Source organism: Mercenaria mercenaria, chromosome 8 (assembly GCF_021730395.1).
Source record: "Mercenaria mercenaria strain notata chromosome 8, MADL_Memer_1, whole genome shotgun sequence".
Taxonomy (NCBI): domain Eukaryota; kingdom Metazoa; phylum Mollusca; class Bivalvia; order Venerida; family Veneridae; genus Mercenaria; species Mercenaria mercenaria.
The window spans coordinates 80,595,406-80,615,734 of NC_069368.1; the positions used below are offsets into that span (position 1 = coordinate 80,595,406).

Below are 20,329 nucleotides of genomic sequence, written 5' to 3' on the forward strand. Positions count from 1 at the left end.
GAGTTGGGGATAATCAGAAAACAAGGTCTGAACATTCAACATAGGGAAAATATATATGTGCTGACAGAATCAAGGGTACAGCCTTTTTAGCATTGTTGAATCAACAGAATCTTTAGAGCGAAAACCAGGATCAGTTATTTGAAATAGTTACTTGAGATACCATTATTACTGACTTTTAATGTGAAAAAATATTATTTTTAATTTCCTGAATGATTACATACATTATGCTGTCAACGCATGTTTGTTCCCTCTGTGTGCCACACATGGCCTGGCTGTCACCACGGTAGAGGGAGTAGGAAACCCGGCTACAGGATTACACGCCGTGCAGGTAAAATAGACTAAAAGTGATGAAATAATCTGTTCAATGGCGTGTGTTACATTTTGAAACATGCCAAAACAGGCTGAGAATGCCTAGCCAACAAAAAAGTAATACATTATGTACCTATAAAAACACATGTCTGGTTAGAATTTGATTTATCTGGACTACATTTATACGGTCATGTATTTAGGAAACAGATTATTTCTTTTTTTTTTTGTTTGTTTAAATTATCCTGATCGATAGACATGGTGTAGATAAGGTGTCGAGCACTCGGGATAAGACGTCTGTTGCTTGGGCTAAGATGTCGTGATCTAAAAATAAGATACCGAGCACTCAAGATAAGATGTCGTGCGCTAGAAATAAGATCGAAAAACGATGTTATGCGCTCGAGAGTTTTTTGGACTCGAGTTAAGAGGTCGTGATTGAAATAATGCCGTGTGAGCTCGGAAATAGATGTTGAACGTGTGCTGAAGATAATGTATAGAACAGGTTCCTAAAGAAGCCATGCAATTGAAATAAATAAGGTGGCTTGTACTCGAGATAACAATTATGTCGAGTGTTTGAGATAAATATATAGCACTTGAGATAACAAGTCGAGTGTCCGAGCTATCTTCTAAAAGATGATCATTATGGAATGCTCATCTGACTCTCATAGTTCAGAAATATATTATAAGAATTGTCAGCAGTTTGCTGCATGCTACCAGAATATATCATAGGCACAGGAACTGCAGCGACATTTGCTGAATTTTAAAGACTTCCACTTTCGATAGAAGTGATTCATGTTTTTATATAAATTATAATGTTTTACTAAAAGTGTTATAAAATGTAAAAGGAAGTGCACAAAGTGGTGAATATATCATAGCTGCCGCTGATAGGGGACTTTTATTTATGTACCCACTGCGACATTCGTTACGTCAGCAATTACAGTATCATATAGCTCTTCCTTTCTTTTTTGCGTGGGGTGGGGGTGGGGGGGGGGGGTGGCTGTTATAAATTTTGGCAGGAGAGGGATAGGAACTGTTATAAGGCTTGAAAAGGTGAAAAAGCTCTTTCTTGGCAAACAAGAGTGGGGAGCGTATATTAGGGAAGGATAAGCATTTATAATGGGGTATATGGCTGTTCATGTATATTCTAACAAGATGCGCAAGATCACTTGATTTCAAAGCCTTAGGGTAAGATGTCACCTTTGTAGCGTAAGTTAACAACCGTAACACCCTTGTTTCAAGATAAAGCTATATCGATTGCTCAATATTTTATCTTGAGCATGCAACATCTTATCCCAAGCGCACGACATCTTACCTCGGGCTTACGTCATTTAATTTAAATTGCACGACATCTAAGCTATCTTATATTATAGGTTAAAGACCACCAATTATTTTCCTATAGACTTCAATCATAGCATTATGGTGTGTATGGCCTTTCATAGATCAGACAGACAGACAGACAGATAATTTTATTCACGTAAACTATACAGTTTTTTGTGATACATGTATACATATAAATATTTGTCAACAAAATGTCATGTAATGCGGACAGTTTTAACAATAAATAAATAAATGGAGGGTGAAGAAATGATAGATCGAAATATGATCGAAATATGTATATATCATTCACATGTTTTTTCAAGAACTGTCTCAGTTCCACGAAAATATCGGACGAAAAACACCTGAATAGTGATACTTTATTTAGGTAATTTTCGTGTGAATGAGATGAAACTCTGTTTGCATCGTTGCCATGGAGGGAGAAATTCGTCTTATAAAACTTGTTTTCAGTAAACATAAAATGTAGCACGTTTTGTCAATCTAAAATACCTTCAAACTGGTAATATTCACTCATGAGCACCTAATTTTATGATTTACTCGTAGTGTTCAACACAAATACATCATGTGCAATGGATATTCTTAAAGCAGCATGCCTCCAGAATTGGCTGAAAAATAATCTTTCTTTCAAATTGAAGTTTTGGTCATATTATGAACATTAGAATATGAATGTTTGTTTCCAAAATATTTTAAAAATTCCAAATCAAGAAAAAAAAATAGATGGCCGCGTCGGGAATCGAACCCCGGACCGCCGCGGCAATAAAGACATTTTCCCGTCGTCGTAATCAATAGCGCTATAGCTGAAGTAGTGAATAATGACTGCAAAATATAGATATTTATAATCCAGACAGTTTACCTGGAGAAAAAGCGTGACAAACGCTTTTCAATTTTCATCGTAAAAAGTAGTAAAAACAGAAAATTCTCATGTGTTTCCCTAACATAAAGTTTGTCAGTAATTACGTTTAAAGCCTTCTTACGAAATATAGCATTTATTTCAAGATATCTAAAAAAAAAATTTTTTCGAACGATCTGGAGGCATGCGGCTTTAACCTTTAATATTTTGGGGATGTTAAAAATTCTATGAAAATATTTTGAAAAGATAACTCTTCATTTTATATTTTTTATATAATATGTATAATTGTATGTATACTTTCATGTTCTTGTAATGCATGCAACATGTTTTCCAGCAACGTCTTGTAGAATCACATGGTCTTCAGTGTGGCTTCTGTACACCTGGTTTTGTTATGTCGGCGTTTGCACTGCTGAGAAACAATCCTAACCCAACCCGGGAACAAGTGGAACGCGCTGTTGAAGGTAAAAACAGTAAAAGTGCATTTTAAGTCATTGGTGAATGTAAGTGCTTTATTCTATAGACAAACTAACATTGTTTTAGAATGCATTGTTAGACGGTGTCTTCTTTTTTATTGCAATATCAATATAATCATGTATGTTGTTATATGGCAAAAAAAAAAAAAACAAGGAAGAATATCCAACAGGGAAAGCCACGTTCGAAAAATGCAGCCTCCCCAAAGGCAGACACGAACAACACTCGCACACTACACACACAAAAAAAATAAACACACAAGGACAAAACAAACAAATACAGGAACACAGATGGGCACCGCCTTGGAACGGTCAGTGGCAAAACCACCACTGGAGAGTTTAAACCGGTTTATTGTGCACCTAACCTGCACCTAAAACGTTTGGGAAGACATGTCATAAACAATTTTACGGTGACCTTGACATTTGACATATTGCTTTCAAAACAATAAGAGTCTTCAGCTAGCCACAGGAAAGTGTCCCATAAAGGTGTCATAAGTTTAAGTGACCATAAATTGTTTTCAAATTAAGGATCTGTGAACTTTACCTTTTAAATTAAACCGCTAAACCAGTACGGATAGACTATCATCTTAAGAGGTTTATATTCATACGCTCAAGGTTTTTCCATTTATCGATCACAAACCATTGGCAGTCTCGACGTGATTGAGATGGTGACCTTTGACATACTGACCTGAAAACAATTTAGGTTTCATAAAAAATCCACAGGCAACCACCCCACGAAGTCGACCGAATGGCTAAACTAGATACCAGAATAATGTAATCTGCCTTCGCTGACGGAGGTGGGCTATAATTGTGCAAGCTTACTGAAATCTTTTAAGCTATGAGATTACAGCAGTGACAATGCAATTTATGTATGTTTTTTTTTTGTTTTTTTTTTTTTTGTTTGTTTGTTTTTTTTTTTCAAAGGAAAACTCAGAATGCAAACATTTAGCTCAGTGTTCCGCCAACATCTAGCGCTTTTGTCAATTGTAAAGCTATTATCGAAAATACATGTAGGCATGATACATTATAAAACCCGTTGCTTGATATTTATGATTAATCTTAAAGATGATATGATACGACATTCACGGTTAAGTATAATTAACATAATCAGTTGTTTCATTTTCTCATCAGGAAACTTGTGCAGATGTACCGGATATCGCCCTATTTTGGACGCTCTCCTTACATTTAGTCAGGTAGATTATTGTTTATCCTATATCGAAGTAAATTACCGTGATATAATGCCTAATAAGGTTATGAAATCGATAAGACGTTCAATCGATAAATTTGTTCCAGATATGTGCTTAGTCACATACAATGCAAAGTCCTTAAGCGTCGGCGTGATTTTCTGTCGAATTCAGGGACATGTAATAATATTAAGTATAGAAAAGATTTCAAATATTCTGACAATGATACACAACCTGTAGAAAAGATTGCGGCAAATAGACCGCCCATTTCTAAATGTAGAGAACTCTTCCGAAGTAGAGATACTATCTGAATTGAAAGCAGTAGAAGAAAGCTAGGTCTGAAGCCTTTTCAAACATTATTTTCAAAATATCATATATGTACTTCAGTGTTATGCTGTTACGTATGTATCTTACCATTTTCATATAGTACAATAAAAAATAAAATTCTAATTTCAGGATAATTGTCCAATGGGAGATGCATGCTGTAAAAATTCTTCTGCAAGTAGCACACGCAATGAGGTAAAGAAAAAAGTACCAGCAAACATTTATATTAAATAATTGAAACATATAACTGAATTTTCAATATAACAACGCAAATTGTTTTATCGCATTTAACAGGCAAACTATTGCAAACAGATTTTATGAAAGAGAGAAAATAGGTAACATTATATTTGTTGCCTGTATTCTGTCTTTCATGAACTCTGTTAAAAAAGCTGAAAAGTAAGTCTTCAAAGATATATCTTAGGGGCATTATCTCATGTGAATTCGGGCCCGCGATGCCTCTGCAAGAAAACATAGCATATTCTGTGCGATTTTGTAAACTACCAATGTCACAAATAGTTGTTTGAACAGAACATAGTATGAGTAAACCGTTTTCTTCGATCATCAACGTTAATGCACTGAATGGAGACCCGCCCGCTTAGCTCAGTAGGGAGAGCGTTGGTCTACGGATCACGGGGTCGCGAGTTCGATCCTCGGGCGGGGCGTATGTTCTCCGTGACGATTTGATAAAAGATATTGTGTCTGAAATCATTCGTCCTCCACCTCTGCTAATTCATGTGGGGAAGTTGACAGTTACTTGCGGAGAACAGGTTTGTACTGGTACAGAATCCAGGAACACTGGTTAGGTTAACTGCCTGCCTTTACATAACTGAAATACTGTTGAAAAACGGCGTTAAACCCAAAACAAACAAACAAACAAACAAATGCACTGAATGGATGATGTCTGAGAGAAGATGATTGCATAATGCATGATTCAGACTCTTTTACTTTCAAGACTTGTATTTTGGCATATACTTATTTGCATTGAAGGGTTGGTTCTTTAGCACGATATAAAATATATAAACAGAACTCTTATACTTTCATTTTTTCTTTATCACTCTACTTCATTTGCCATAACCTCACACAAACAGGCTCAATCCTACAAAGCCAGAAACTTTATTCTTTAAGCTTTTTAAAATTCTGTACCGACCAGTTTCGCCCACTTTGATGTATAGCACAAACATGTTGCTTGTAGTTTTATTTAATTTTAGGCATCAGATGAAAGTACAGGTGATCATCAAGTGTCGATATTCCCTCCAGAACTGCAGGTAATATAAAATGTAAATCTCTGAAATACATTTCTTGTTTCCTTGTGGCTAGGTATTACTTTAATTTGGTTACTTGGATGAAACACGTTTCTTTCCCTTACCTTATTGAATTGTCATCCGCTATCTACTTACATTATTGTTTTCAAACTGTTACATTAAAATTTCTTTACTGTTGCTTTTTTGGCCTGACATTTTTTCACTTTTTCTGTATTTTACTTTGAATACTAATTTTCTTTTGTAACAGTAATTTACTTTATCAGGTACAATATTTCCTATCGCAAAACCAATATTTTGAGACTTTAAATGTTTTAAAACGATTACGACAGCTGTCTAAACGAAATATTATTAATACGATTCTGAGGACATCATGGCATATTATTCTGTCAAGATTAGGAAAGCGACATTAGAATATTTGACGATGCAGCGACGTATGCATGGTTGCAGAATTTCGACACTTCATTGTTTTTTTGTAAAAGTTAAATTGCGACCGTATATGAGTTCGAATCATTGTATGACATGTATAAACTTGACGTTATTTATTTAGCTTCACGATGAATATTTCAACAAAGAAGTACAGTTTACCGATGGTGAATATACGTGGTATAGACCAGTGAACCTGCAACAGTTACTCGTGCTGAAACACAAATACACACGTGCTCCAATAATAATGGGGAACACAACAACAGGTAAGGTCATTTTTAACCTCATTATCCAAATAAATATAGATTTTCGGGCATAAATGTCATGAAAATTCAGTGGGGACTTTCAATGATTATACCTTATACATTAAATATACATGACTATTAAATGTGTTTTCGTCTCACTTATATTGTTCCATTTGGAGTGAAACGGAAGTAGGAGACTTTCAGTGTTCATGTAATATTGTTTTGACCACAAACGGTGCCTTAAACTAATCTTTCAATTTGATGTTTATCTGCGGACGAGTAGAATAACTGGTATTTAGAACAACTTAACACAAAATCATACTTCTCAAAATGGTTTTCCAAACGTTTGCAAAACAATGCTGCATGATTACATAACATAAATTATAATTTGTTTTATTGCATGACACCTTTACGTAAACCCATTGAATAGCAGAACAGAACAGAACAAAAGTTTATTCAGTAATTTGTACATATAATACCTCATTACATAATACACATTGACATATAAGATATGATCATGTGGCAAAGTTGTTGAAAATTTAACTTTTAATGGAGAACGGATCGTAACAAGCCTTAACGGGCTGGTCTTTCTACCCCAAGACACCCCAGAACACCCCAAAACACAGCAACCACCATGGCACCCAGCATCAAAATAATCACTTATTTGATACTGTAAGTGGGTAACTATATAACATGATAACTCAAGGGGAACAACCCAAAACCGCTTAACTGTAAATAAAGATGTAGCAGTTATTTCCCTTCCAATTGGTGCGATTTTGACAGACAAACAAACCTAAAAATGTAAACTGGGAGGTCCCGGGGCAAAAAGACCAGCGAATCGTAACGGTCTTAAAAATAAAGATGATGATGTTGCGAAGGAACACAAAAAAACGTCACAATAACAACATCAGTGATTGCTATTCAATATTGATATGGTAACATAAACTGTCTGAAAGTATGAACTATGTATAATTCACTATGACAAAAAATAACTAGTTGTTAGTACTGCTGGTATTAATGTTTCCATGCAGGTATAATTGTCAATGCTTTTATGCAATGTGGGATGAGCACAATTAATAATATAATTTCGTATACACATGAAACAATCATATCAACACTACAAACAGAGCTGCTTTTAAGAAAAGGGAATGCCTCCCACAACTGCCTAATCATCTAAATTGCAAGTCAAGCTTTTATATACAGATTACTCACAACAATTCAAGGGCCCAAATTCCGCTTTGGCTCATTATCGAACTTGTCCGAGGTCTTACGGTCAAACACATTTTATACAAATTTGGCGAAGATCGTGTTGGAAATGTTCAACTTGGAGTGCGGACAACAGCAAAAGAGCTGATTTTTCGGTAATTCAAGGGCCGTAACTCAAAAATGCCTGAACCGATTTGGCTAGGTATCCAACTTGGCCCTTTATGGTCAAACACATTTTGTTCAAGTTTGGTGAAGATCGGATAAGAAATGTTTGGCTTAAATTGCGGACAAGAGCAACAAGGCTGATTATTCGGTAAATCAATGGCCGTTACTCCAAAGTAACTCAAATATGCCTGGACCGATTTAGCTAGTTATCGAACTTGGCCGAGGTCTTATGGTCAAACATATTTTTCAAGTTTAGTGAAGATCGATTGAGAAATGTTTGACTTAAAAGTGCGGACAATCTTTGTGACAGACAGTCACACACACACAGACCGGAGTAAATCAATATGTCTCCCACACCACTGTGTGGTGGGAGACATAATGAACATGTTGCCTTATTATCTAAGTAACATAGTATTCCTTTTATCGCTTGCCAATCTGATATATCTACATAACCCTAACTGAACAGATTAGCGGTCGATAGTCAGAACTATTGACCCACGGTTCTTTGGATAGTTTTTGGCTGTTACTCTGTTACACAAGACCTAATGACTTCTTTTCTGTTTTCACTACGATGTTATATTTCTATTAAACTAAAAATAAATTAGGTAGAAAAATAATTTCAGTCAGTATAAACATTTCTGAAGACAGAAATATATCCAGATTCTTTTAACGTTGGACTTAACATGAACGGCGAATATCTCAACATACGTATCTCTTGTTCAGTAGGCTGTTTTAACACCTCTACTCTCGATTTATTTTCAGCTCGTCTCCTCACGGAAGGTGTTTTTGATGATGAAAAGGTTCTTCTATACGGATTTAATATTCCTGAAATCAATTTTTTTTCTGTAACGAAAGACGACTTGATCGTCGGTGGAGCAGCCACAGTGTCAGAACTTGCAGAATATCTGGAAAACGTTGCAGGTACATTAACAGGTAATGTGTTTTATTACCTAGGGTCTGTCACGGGTACATTTTGTTTATAGTGACGAGGGTTATTCATTCAAATGGGTTTTTAGTTTGAGTTTTAATCCATTTCTGAGAACAGATTCTAATATCATTTGACCAAACATAACACTAAGAATTACTTGAATAAAATGTGTATATGACTGTCCAAAAAAGCTTTGACATGTCGAGTTTTGTTTGTTTAAAATACTTCTCGATTTATATGTACGCAAATTAAGATTTAACAGTGGTAACATGTTTGTTTGGGATAATTTGTACGTGTTTGCTTGTCTTTGGGCTATATGTGGTCACATTCTGCAGGAATATAGCTTTAAAAGATTTCCCATTACATTTTATATGTTTTAGATGAAGAACAAAGACACATAACGGTCATTCTAGAAATGGCGTCAAGATATGGGGCTGAACAAATCAGGAACGTTTCGGTAAAATAAGCAAATGTAATAAAAGGACCTTCTTACACATTAATTTTATGCAGAAGCTGTGTCAAAGAGGTTTATATATAGCATTATTTACCTTATATCTGTTGATGATTATTTCGTATGCGTCAACACAAAATTTCATTCCAAGTATAAGATAATGGAAATTTTCAACACCTCATCGGTTTTTGATGAATAATCAATTCTGCTAACTTGTATGCAATTATTTGATCCATTAGCTCTATAGTAATAGAGACATCTTAGTTCTGTTGATACTCATTATCTGCCGTAATTGTCAGTTCTTTTGATCTATTTGAAGTTTATCGTTGTTACCTCTGCACGTGGTATTTGTTATACAATTTGTATCATACACTATTCATAGGTGTATGATGTTGTTTTTTTTTCAGAATAATTTCTTTCCTTATGTATTGTAATGGTTTAAAACGGCTACCGGCTTAGCTTATACACCAGCGTGTATAAGAAAACTCTATGTTATGTTGCGTAAGATTACACTACAATATTCTTCATAAAGTGTAGAATGCCTCAAAGTGTATGGTACATCTTAGTGGGCTAAAACAAAGTCAAAAGGAGTGAAACTTTTGTATCAAATATGAAGTTAAGTTGTTAAGTTGATATTTTTCTTCTAAAATCTCTGAGGACAGAATATCATTTGTTTTCGTCGTTAATAAACATACCCTTTTTGTAAAACGTTATCTCAATTTTTAAAGGCCAAGTGAGAATTTATTTATTTATTTATTTATTTGGGTTTTACGGCGCACCAACACAGTATAGGTTATATGGCGCCAAACAGGACTACAAATTTTGGTTCCACGTCTCATTTACCATCGAAATAAACACATAAGGTATGGAATCAAAATTTGCATACCTGCTGGAATCACAGAGTTACTGCAAAACCAAGTGTTAAGACCCTATTAGTCGCCTCTTACGATCATGCAAGGGTAAGGCAGTGGTTCCAATTCTTTTCATTCTCAGATCATCCCAGAACCACATGGGGCCCCAGTGAGAAATCTTTCCTATCGCCTAAATAGTCCTAATGTTTTTACCACTTTTACATAGTAGTTTGAAATGCGTGTTGCTCTATGAAACTTATAATATGCAAATAACTTACATATGAATTCCTATGTCCTGCTTGCAGGATATTGAATGGAACTCTCTTTATGTCACTATCACATTCTATGAATTTTTAGACTTTGGCCGGAAGTTTGATGTGCGGCCGTTCCAACTCGGATATAAAAACGTTGTTCAGAGCTCTTGGCACAAGAGCTAGAGTTGTTTCAAGTGAGTGCTTGTCTTGTTTTGTAATCATTGTACATTTTAATTATTCATTGATTAAAAAAAATAAGTGGAGTAAAACGTATGAGTAGGCATATTTATATATAAGATCATGACCTTTCGTTTTAGTTCTGCTCCGTTCTGTGCTGCAATGTATAGGCGCATGCAGCAAGAATGTAAATAGATTTCGATCAGTAGTTCGTTTAAGTAGTCACATGCATTATTTGTCTTCTAATGATACTGAAGTCACTGTCAGATGAAAAGAAAATAGTTTCAAAGATACAGTGAAAATAATGAAAATGTTGTAAAAAGAATTGTATTTCATTCATGTTTTAATATTTCATCAGAAAGTATATTGTAAATATATATTTGCTAACCATAATTGATTGCCATTTCAGTTAACGGCTCGAGAATGGTAGCATTGAATGGTCTGGACATCAAAGACGAAGAAGTGATTGAAGCAATACATATCCCACTTGCTTCAAAGGTAGGTAACCTGAGAGCACTTAACATTTATCAATTAACGATTACACAGTTTTTACGTGACAGTTACAAACGTAGCTTAAATACATTTAGATGACCGTGGGATATACTATCTGCATTTAATATCATGATGTATTTGCATTTTTGTAACCAGATTTTCATTACCTAATGATAAGAATTGTATTAACCATAATAAAAATATACGTACACTAGGTGGGCAATACTTTTAATAAGTATTTCGTTTTAGGATGAATGCAGCGCTTTCTACAAAATGTCAGAAAGAAGGTCCTTCTCCCTCGCCATAGTTAATGCTGGAATGTTTGCAAAGGTTGACGGAGAGAAAAAGATCAAATGCCTTAGGTTTATCTATTTTGTATAATTTATATTAAAAATGGAAATATTAACTATAAATTGATTAACATTTTATAAATAAAATAAAATAATCATTTAAGAATGATCATGAAAAGACTTAATCAAACCGAGTCTTCTGTTACTCATCTTGGATGCATTCTTTGCTTCCAATGGATCTTTTTACAGATTTTATTAATGTGATGACTTAAAAATCACAATTTGTATTGAGAAATCGCTCGCATTTGATTATAATTTACTACTAGTATATTTCCTTACTGCAACGTTATTCGCTCAATTGTTACATTTTACTTTAAATAGTACAGCTATTATTGCCGCCTTTTCGTCAATCGCGCTGTCATGAAACAACTCGTGTTTTATTATGAAGGCTTTTTATTCCTGCTGACACAGGAAAAAAATATGTACGAGTACACAGCCCACTTTCCAACATATTTTGTATTAAGCTTGTGCAAATTGTAATTTCCAAGTATAATGAGTGTGCTTCGAGAATGGTTGCCTTATTTTACAAACTAGGAAGCAAACAAGTACTTGCTTTTATGATATATTACACAGAAGCATACGACAAATATTATAGAAAAGTGTTTTGCCTTGTTGACATTTTTTATAGGTTATACAGTCTACATATATGCATTCAATAGGAGTTCTGTCTTTTTAACGTTAATTTCACTAGACGTAAAAACAGAAAAAATAATCTTTAATTTATTATGTGAGAGACATCTTGCATTAAGACTTAATCATCAAATTATTAACGAATTCTTGTACAAATTCTATTAAGGTTATGCTACGGCGGTATCTTCAAAGAGTCATGTATGATAGACAAAGTGTCACAGGTGGCAGTTGGAAGGTATGTATTTCCGTATCACTTTATGATAGAATGACTGAGCAGGTAGTAAATGATGTTAAGGTTACTTAAAACGTAAATTTAATAGCATTGCACCTCAAAATAGTAGCAACGCATTTGGTAGTCACTACCAAAATGCGTTACATTTAACGCAATTTGGTAGTTTACAAAAATGTAGTACCAAAATAGGTTGTATATGTACACATCCAATAATGATAATTTGGTGAATCTTGGATAAGAGCTGCTCAAGTTAGATAGCGAACAACTTTTGGGGCTTATACGTCGTATACAATTGAAGAAAAAGGCCAAAATCAGCGATAAATATTAGAGAAATACATCGCATTTATATTATATAGATAATTAATAAGATACATGACATTGTATACTTTATTGCAGAGGAAGTTTCATTTCTGAGTAAAAGATATATTTCTTACCTATCTAAACAAACATAACCCACCATTTCCATGCGTTATCCTGGGAGGATCTCAAAATACCGCTAGCATGTATACACCAAAATAAAATTCTAAATCTACGACGGAGAATTTAGTTTTTGGAAAATTATTCGAGTAAGACCACGCACACATTTTACCATTCGTTGTGTTTCAAAGATATCTATTGTGGACACTCGAAACCCCTCGCATTTAAAGGGAAAAATCTTTTTTGCCGGAAATATCTATCTAAGACCCCGAAAACACGCATAGAATTCAACATTTGTGGTTATGTGGATTTTCTAAAAATATCTAGGTGGAGGACCCACGTGCCATCCTAACATTTATACTTCGTTTTACAGATTTCAACAATTTCGTGCTATAAAAAATCTCGACGGACTATCCCTCCGACAATACTAGCACAATAAAACAAGAAAACTATACAATGTTACTGCACAGGATAGTCGTTTTAGGCCCCTTTCACACGCTCAGGAATCTTCATTTTGGTTGTTTTTATACGAAAGGGGAACTCCGAATTCCCTCGCCCGCCATTTTATAGGAGACATTCCCTCCTTTTATCTCTCTCTTTTGTGCGTAATGTAAAAAGGAGCAGAAAAAAGAATACCAAAATACATTCCATTCCATGATCCTTAACACATCATATGTACCCTTGCAACGCATTTTGGCAGTGACTACCAAAATGCATTGCTACCATTTTGAGGTGTACAATAGCATATATTAAGCGAAATTCTATGATTGCATATAATTTCGTCGAAAGCCCGTATGAACATTTGATTTACGATAGAATAAACTTAATAACTATAAAACAGCTATCTAGAAATATGTTATGGTTTAGGCAATATTAAATGAAAATATCAACAGTTTATTGAATTAACGGGACAGATATGATATTTTTACAAGAAAGGCAAATGCTTTCCCAGATTTTTTGTTAAGGAAGAAAAAATATAAGCAAGCTACTGTACGTAACAGAGAAAAAAAGGTAAATGGTGACAAGAAATAAAAATTATTCTTTTACTACAGGTCATGGGATGATACTTTATTACATGATGTCCTAGCAATAATAACTGAAGTTCTTAGCTTCGACAATGGTCAAAATGTAGATAGCTACAAATTATCCGTCGCCTCTGGGATTTGGTTTAAATTTTTCAGCAAAGTACAAGCAGAAATAAAGGTAACAGGTTAAAGGAGTTTTTGTTTGCGAAACAAAAAGGAACAATTTCTTTTATTGAAATGGTTATTATACTTGCACTTTCTATTACGACCGCAAACGTGTTTAATCTATCTACGTGCTATTTCGTCAGTGTGAAGATTAATGTGTAAGAATAGTTTGAAAAGTATTTTAGTAATTTCTTATTTATCATTTACAGTTGTGTGAACCCAATGAATCCTTGGCACGTCCAGTATCTCTGCCCCCGTACAGCGGCAGGCAGGTGTTTGATCCTTGCACAGATGACGGCCAGAAAGAGGATGATGCTCTGGGTCGAACTGTCCCTAACGTTCATTCTGAAGCCACAGTATCAGGAGAGGCTATATATGTGGATGATTTACCTCGGCAACAAAGTATTTAAAGATTTCCAGATATCAGCCAAGCTTTACTGCGATGTATTTAGTAAATCTTAGGTGGTTTAGACATACAGATTTGAATTTTACTTCTCACAGATGATAATGTCTTCTTGTATTCCAGTTTGCAAATAATATTACGGAGCAAAGCTTTCCAATGTGTCCCTGCTATCACTATTGTCTTTAGTTGCCGGTGCGGCACTGTAACGATTATGTTATATGTATTGTCTTCTATGTGTGGTCTCATGAACTGACTCTATCGTACCAAGTGAGCTGTTAATTTTCTTGATTGCTTTCTGTGTGCTTCCAAAGGAAGATTCTGTTAAACGTAACGCAGTCTACAGCACACACTATACGCATTTAAATGCGGCCTTAATCAGAATAATTTTCACAGTGCATATGATTGTTTTATCTGTTTAAAGATTACGAAAATCGCAAAGCTGCTAATTCAGTCTACAAACTGAAGTAGTGTATTCGCGTATTTGAAGCTGTATCACATATTTCAGATGAGCTGTTTGTGGCCCTTGTCATCAGCAGTGTAGCCCACGCTAAAGTTCTAAATGTTGACACAAGTAAAGCTTTGAACCTTCAAGGTGTTCACGGGTATATAGACCACAGAGATATTCCAGGAAGAAATGGATTCGGAGTACTTGTTCCAGATCAGGAGATATTTTGCTCTGGAGAGGTAAGATATACAAAGTAAGCAAGAGGAAAGTAGGTGGTAGGTTTTGTCTTTGCTAATTACCTTCTAGATACGCAGAATATTGGCGCTATCTTTCGGAGTTCTAGATCAAGAGCTCTTTTGCTCTGGAGCGGTACGCTCTCTTTCAGGATAAAACAAAATACGAGAATATACAAAGATAAAATGTAGATAAGCGGAAACATAAATTAATTGTGGGTTAGTCTTACTAATTACTGTCTGTTTTCAGACATTGAATCATCACTTGCGCTATGAAACAAAATTGACAACAGTTTTCGAGATTCGGTAGCTCGTTTAAATCCAGACTATAGTAAGGGTTCAAATCACATTACGTACCAATTAGTTTTCTTGAACTGTAATAAATTTTATGCAGTTCATCGTACTGGAATAAGAAATATGTGTAGCAATTTGTTTAATGACTTTTTTCTAATCACTTAAGGAAAGATCCCTGCTGCAATTTTGGCACCGAAATAGAAGAGCACTTCTTTTTTTCAAATGCAATTGATCTAAAAATGTAAGACCTTCGTAGTACTCGCCATTCCATTCACCCAGTTTTGTAAAACTTCAGTTTTATGTGCAGCGAACTTGAATGATAAAAAAGCAAGCAAGTAAGCAACGTGCAAACAACCTACTTTGCTTCAGAACAGCACACACTATTTTTCCTTCCATCCGTTATTCAATCACTTTTGTTGTTCTTTCTGTCTGTCTTTCGCTTGAAGATTTCTTACTTAATTTTAACGCCGTAAAAGCTATTTAGACTAGTTTTCGATAATGAATTCAAAACTTGAAAAATTTGAAAGATCTAAATTCTTTAGAATGTTTTATTATGCCAATAATATTGTTTTATACTTAAAGTGAAATCAGAGAAAATCCTTGTCATGGAAAAGGTAGGTCAAAAAGAAGATTTAAACCAAAGATATTACAAAAGTATTATTGTTTTTATTTCTAAATTCTTGATCAGCAAAGGTATATGTAGTGTTTTATAATTTCTGCGTAGATAAATGACTAGAGAGTTCCTTAGATCAAAGGTTATGTTGTACACCATGAATTGGGTTACTGCCCAACTTTAGTAATTATATATAACTCCACAAGTTCAAGGTTGTCGTCAAAACCACTTTTGTTAGTTTTCGTTTTAATTTAGTAAAACCATAACATGTATATTCTTTGAAATACAATCAGTAAGGTCATGAACCTAGCGGGGTCTAATTGACGATCTTCAGATAAGGTGGCCCAATATAAATGATACCTGTACCTCTTCTGCAATGGGGTTATGATATTCAATCTCCTTCATGTGCACTATGTATTTTATAAACGTCACTGAATCAAATTATATATACTTATTTTGTTTTCTTTATCCTTTTTATCCAGACTATTTATTTGATAAAATTTCGAGCTCTATGCTAACTGGGTTTACAAAATTAATGGCAACACGTGCAATATTCACATACATGTAGAAGTCTCAGATTATATGATTATATAATAATTTAATCATTTTTATTTCAGGTGTTGGCTGTTGGCCAGCCCATAGGTGGTATTATTGCAGAAAGCCGTGAAATAGCACTGAGGGCTGTTTCTATGGTAACAGTTGAATATGAGGAAATGACGCCAATATTAACTATACAGGTGCATTTTGTACATACTAGTAATTAAATAAATAAAAAAGTGGAAAACTAAAGTTTGCCCAAAACGACATAAACGAACATTTTGCCAGCTCGGTTTGATAGAGCCTGTTTATCATGTTCATGGACAGTAGTGGAAGTTCAAGCTGCCCTCCACGCCCTCTACACGGCTAATGATAATATTTGTACATATTCTATTAAGATGCAAGCTTTGAAAAATGTTTCTCTTCTCATTTATATCAGTTAGAAATTAACTGTACACAGGTATGCGGATATACTTAAGTAGATCACAAGGAAGCCATCCAGCTGGCTTACGGAAGGTCGGTGGTTCTACCAAGGTGCCCGCTCGTGATGAAATAATGCACGGAGGAGCACCTGGGGTCTTCCTCCACCATTAAAGCTGGAAAGTCGCCAGATGACCTATCATGTGTCGGTGCGACGTTAAATCAAAAAAAAATAAAGATCACAAAAAAAACATTCCCAAAGTAATGTGTTTGAGGTCACAACTATTCTATTTGGAAAATGAAAGAGAAATCCTCTAAAGAGCAAATAGAAATTAAGTTTCCAATATTTTCTTTTACAATGAAATCAGTTGTGATGTTCAGTTACATTTTAAAAAGATTAAATATTTTTATAGGATGCCATAGAGAACAATTCATTCTACGGAAAGCCACAGTGTTTAGTAGATGGTGATGTAGATCGCGGGTTGGCTGAATCTGAGCACGTCATTACAGGAGAATATCAAACCGGACTTCAAGTAAATCTTAAAACGTTTTATAATATGTATCTTCATTTTTTCTTTGTAACTATACTTATATGTACCTAACAAAATCCCCAAGAAGATCCTTTGGAAGCATACACCGCAGACAATCAAAGCAAAAGCGGGTTGTGTCTGATCACGAGACGTAATATAATGTGCATTATTCCTCACGCCCCCTAGCTTCAGTTTAAGCGGAATTCTATTAAAGACTGCATGAGCCCAAATGCAACGAAAATAAGTCGTGAAAGAAGAAAATGACCGTTTTATCATGCTTTGAAATATCCGCGCTGGCGAAAGGTCAAAAGATTGAATAAAGTCCACATTTAAATATCCTAATGACGTTGTGGCGGTTTATTTAAAAGTTGAGCTTTTCTTGTTAGCAAGGTACACAAAATGATAGTAGAATACTGTTCGAAGAAGTAACACAGTCAGTCTGATATAGTTTCTTAGACTAGTTAGTCCGAATTTGTCAAAATTTTAAATATGTTCTACATGATAATTGAATGTTTCGCGCTGACTATACACCTGTGTTGATATATGCATTTTGTTACAGGAACATTTTTACCTTGAACCTTATGCAGCACTGGCTATACCAAAAGAAAATCAGGAGATTGAAGTCATATGCACAACGCAAAATCTTAGAGAAGAACAAGCTCAGGTGGCTAACCTATTGAACATTGCTCAGCATAAAGTCACGTGCAGAGTGAAACGTCTTGGTAATTGTAACCTCTTGTTTTCACTCTACTGAGCTTACAAATGGTCTTGTCCGTCGTGCATAATTATAAATAGCTGCATTTTACAGTAATCTGTCCTGAAATCGCGGGGACCACTTTTTAACATAGTGAAAAATTTAACATCTGATCCAGCTAGTTCATTATTGTAATGACTGTGAAATATAATCACGTATATTATCAGTACATCTTTTATACCCTATGGATTTTCAGCCATGTTAACCTCTAATTATGTCTCCCACCACACAGTGGTGTGGGAGGCATATTGATTTACTCCAGTCTGTGTGTGTGTGTGTGTGTGTGTGTGTGTGTGTGTGTGTGTCACAAAGCTTGTCCGCACTCTAAGTCGAACATTTCTCATCCAATTTTCACCAAACTTTAACAAAATGTGTTTGACTATAAGAGCTCGGCCAGGTTCGATAACTAGCCAAATCGGTCTAGGCGTCTTGGAGTTATGGCCCTTGAATTACCAAAAATCGGCCTTTTACTCTTGTCCGCACACTTATTCAAACATTTCTCATCCGATCTTCACCAAACTTGAACAAAATGTGTTTGACCATGAGACCTCGGCCAAGTTTGATAACTAGCGAAATCGGTCCAGGCATTTTGGAGTTACGGCCCTTGAAATATCGAAAAATTGGCAGTTTTACTCTTGTCCGCACTCTTAGTCGAACATTTCTCGTCCGATCTTCACCAAACTTGAACAAAATGTGTTTGACCACGAGACCTCGGCCAAGTTCGATAACTAGCCAAGTCGGTCCAGGCATTTTGGAGTTACGGCCCATGAATTATCGACAAATTGGCAGTTTTACTCTTGTTCGCACTCTAAGTCGAACATTTCTCATCCGATCTTCACCAAACTTGAACAAAATGTGTTTGACCATGAGACCTCGGCCAGGTTTGATAACTAGCCAAATCGGTCTAGGCATTTTGGAGTTACGGCCCTTGAATTACCGAAAAATCAGCCTTTTTACTCTTGTCCTCTCTCTAAATCCAACATTTCTCATCCGATCTTCACTAAACTTGAAACAAAATGCGTTTGGCCATAAGACCTTAGCCAAGTTTGATAACTAGCTAAATCCACTCAAGCACTTTTAATTTATGGCCCTTGAATTACTAATTGGGTCCACTCATCCAGACCATATAATTGGATCCACTCGTCTAAACCATCTAAAGAAACTAGAAATTTTGCATAGGGGCAGTTGTGGGAGACATGCGCTTTTCTCAAAAGCATCTCTAGTTTTCATTTCTTTTTTGGAGTCATTAATTTCTTCATAATAATTGATAGGTGGCGCTTTTGGTGGAAAGGAAAGTCAAGCGATGTATGTAATTGGAGTTACAGTAATTGCTGCAATAAAGTAAGTTCTGAGTCTTTCTATGAAAATATTCAACATATACCTCTAACGAGAATACAAAACGTAAGTGCAAGAAAGGCCATATTTATGACCATATCTTAATGAAACTTGGTCAGAATGCTAATAATGATGATTTATAGGTCTTGTTTAAATCTGGGTCAGGTGGGGTCAAAAACTAGGTCAGCAGGTCAAATCAAAGGTAAAGCTTATTAACACTCTAGAGACCTAATTGTAAGCTTAAAACTCATGAGAATTAATATAAATGTTTATCTTGATGATCTCTAGGTCAAGTTCGAATCTGGGTCATGTGGGGTCAAAAACTAGGTCACCAGGTCAAATAGGGCAGAGCTTGTTAACACTCTAAAGATCACATTTATGACTATATCTTCATGAAACTTAGCCAGGATGTAAATCTTGATGATTTTAGATCAGGTTGGAATCTGGGTCATGTGGGGTCAGAAACTAGGTCACCAGGTCAAATCAAAGGAAAAGCTAGTTAACACTCCAGAGACCACATTAATGACCATACATTAATGAAACTTAGTCAGAATGGTAAATCTGAATAATATTAAGATCAAATATAAATCTTGGTTAGGTGGGGTTAGAAACTCTTAGCCAGGTCAAACCAAAGGTAAAGCTTGTTCACAATCTAGAGGCATTAGTTTTGACTGTATCTTCATGAAACTTGGTCTGAATGTCACTCTTAATGATTTGTAAGCCAAGTTTGAATATGGGTTATGTGGGGTCAAACACTAGGTCACTAGGTTAAATCAAAAGGAAAATCTAGTTAACCCTCTAGAGACCACATTAATGACCATATCTGAATGAAACTTGGTCAGAATGTTAATCTTGATGATTTGTTAGGTCAAGTTCCAATCTTGATTAGGTGGGGTCAAAAACTAGACCACCAGATCAAATTAAAGGTAAAGCTTGTTTACACTCTAGATACCTAAATTTAAGTTTAAATCTCATGAGAACTGATCAGAATGGTTGTTTTGATGACCTCTAGGTCAAATCGAA

General features: G+C 35.2%; 1 protein-coding gene across 1 annotated transcript in view; it reads left to right on the forward strand.

Annotated features, from left to right (window-relative positions):
- The first annotated feature begins 225 nt into the window (after window positions 1-225).
- The window catches only part of LOC123523256 (xanthine dehydrogenase/oxidase-like), a 43,885-nt gene continuing 23,781 nt past the window's right edge, over window positions 226-20,329 (forward strand). Inside the window, exons 1-19 of the mRNA XM_053550254.1 lie at window positions 226-328; window positions 2,826-2,952; window positions 4,093-4,154; window positions 4,602-4,664; window positions 5,678-5,734; window positions 6,279-6,420; window positions 8,533-8,703; window positions 9,079-9,155; window positions 10,358-10,448; window positions 10,841-10,929; window positions 11,173-11,285; window positions 12,070-12,138; window positions 13,605-13,755; window positions 13,952-14,144; window positions 14,651-14,829; window positions 16,348-16,467; window positions 17,101-17,220; window positions 17,777-17,939; window positions 19,243-19,312. Of these exons, the coding sequence (XP_053406229.1) occupies window positions 2,883-2,952; window positions 4,093-4,154; window positions 4,602-4,664; window positions 5,678-5,734; window positions 6,279-6,420; window positions 8,533-8,703; window positions 9,079-9,155; window positions 10,358-10,448; window positions 10,841-10,929; window positions 11,173-11,285; window positions 12,070-12,138; window positions 13,605-13,755; window positions 13,952-14,144; window positions 14,651-14,829; window positions 16,348-16,467; window positions 17,101-17,220; window positions 17,777-17,939; window positions 19,243-19,312 (2,000 nt within the window). The 5' untranslated portion in view covers window positions 226-328; window positions 2,826-2,882. The remainder of the gene's footprint in view (window positions 329-2,825; window positions 2,953-4,092; window positions 4,155-4,601; window positions 4,665-5,677; window positions 5,735-6,278; window positions 6,421-8,532; window positions 8,704-9,078; window positions 9,156-10,357; window positions 10,449-10,840; window positions 10,930-11,172; window positions 11,286-12,069; window positions 12,139-13,604; window positions 13,756-13,951; window positions 14,145-14,650; window positions 14,830-16,347; window positions 16,468-17,100; window positions 17,221-17,776; window positions 17,940-19,242; window positions 19,313-20,329) is intronic.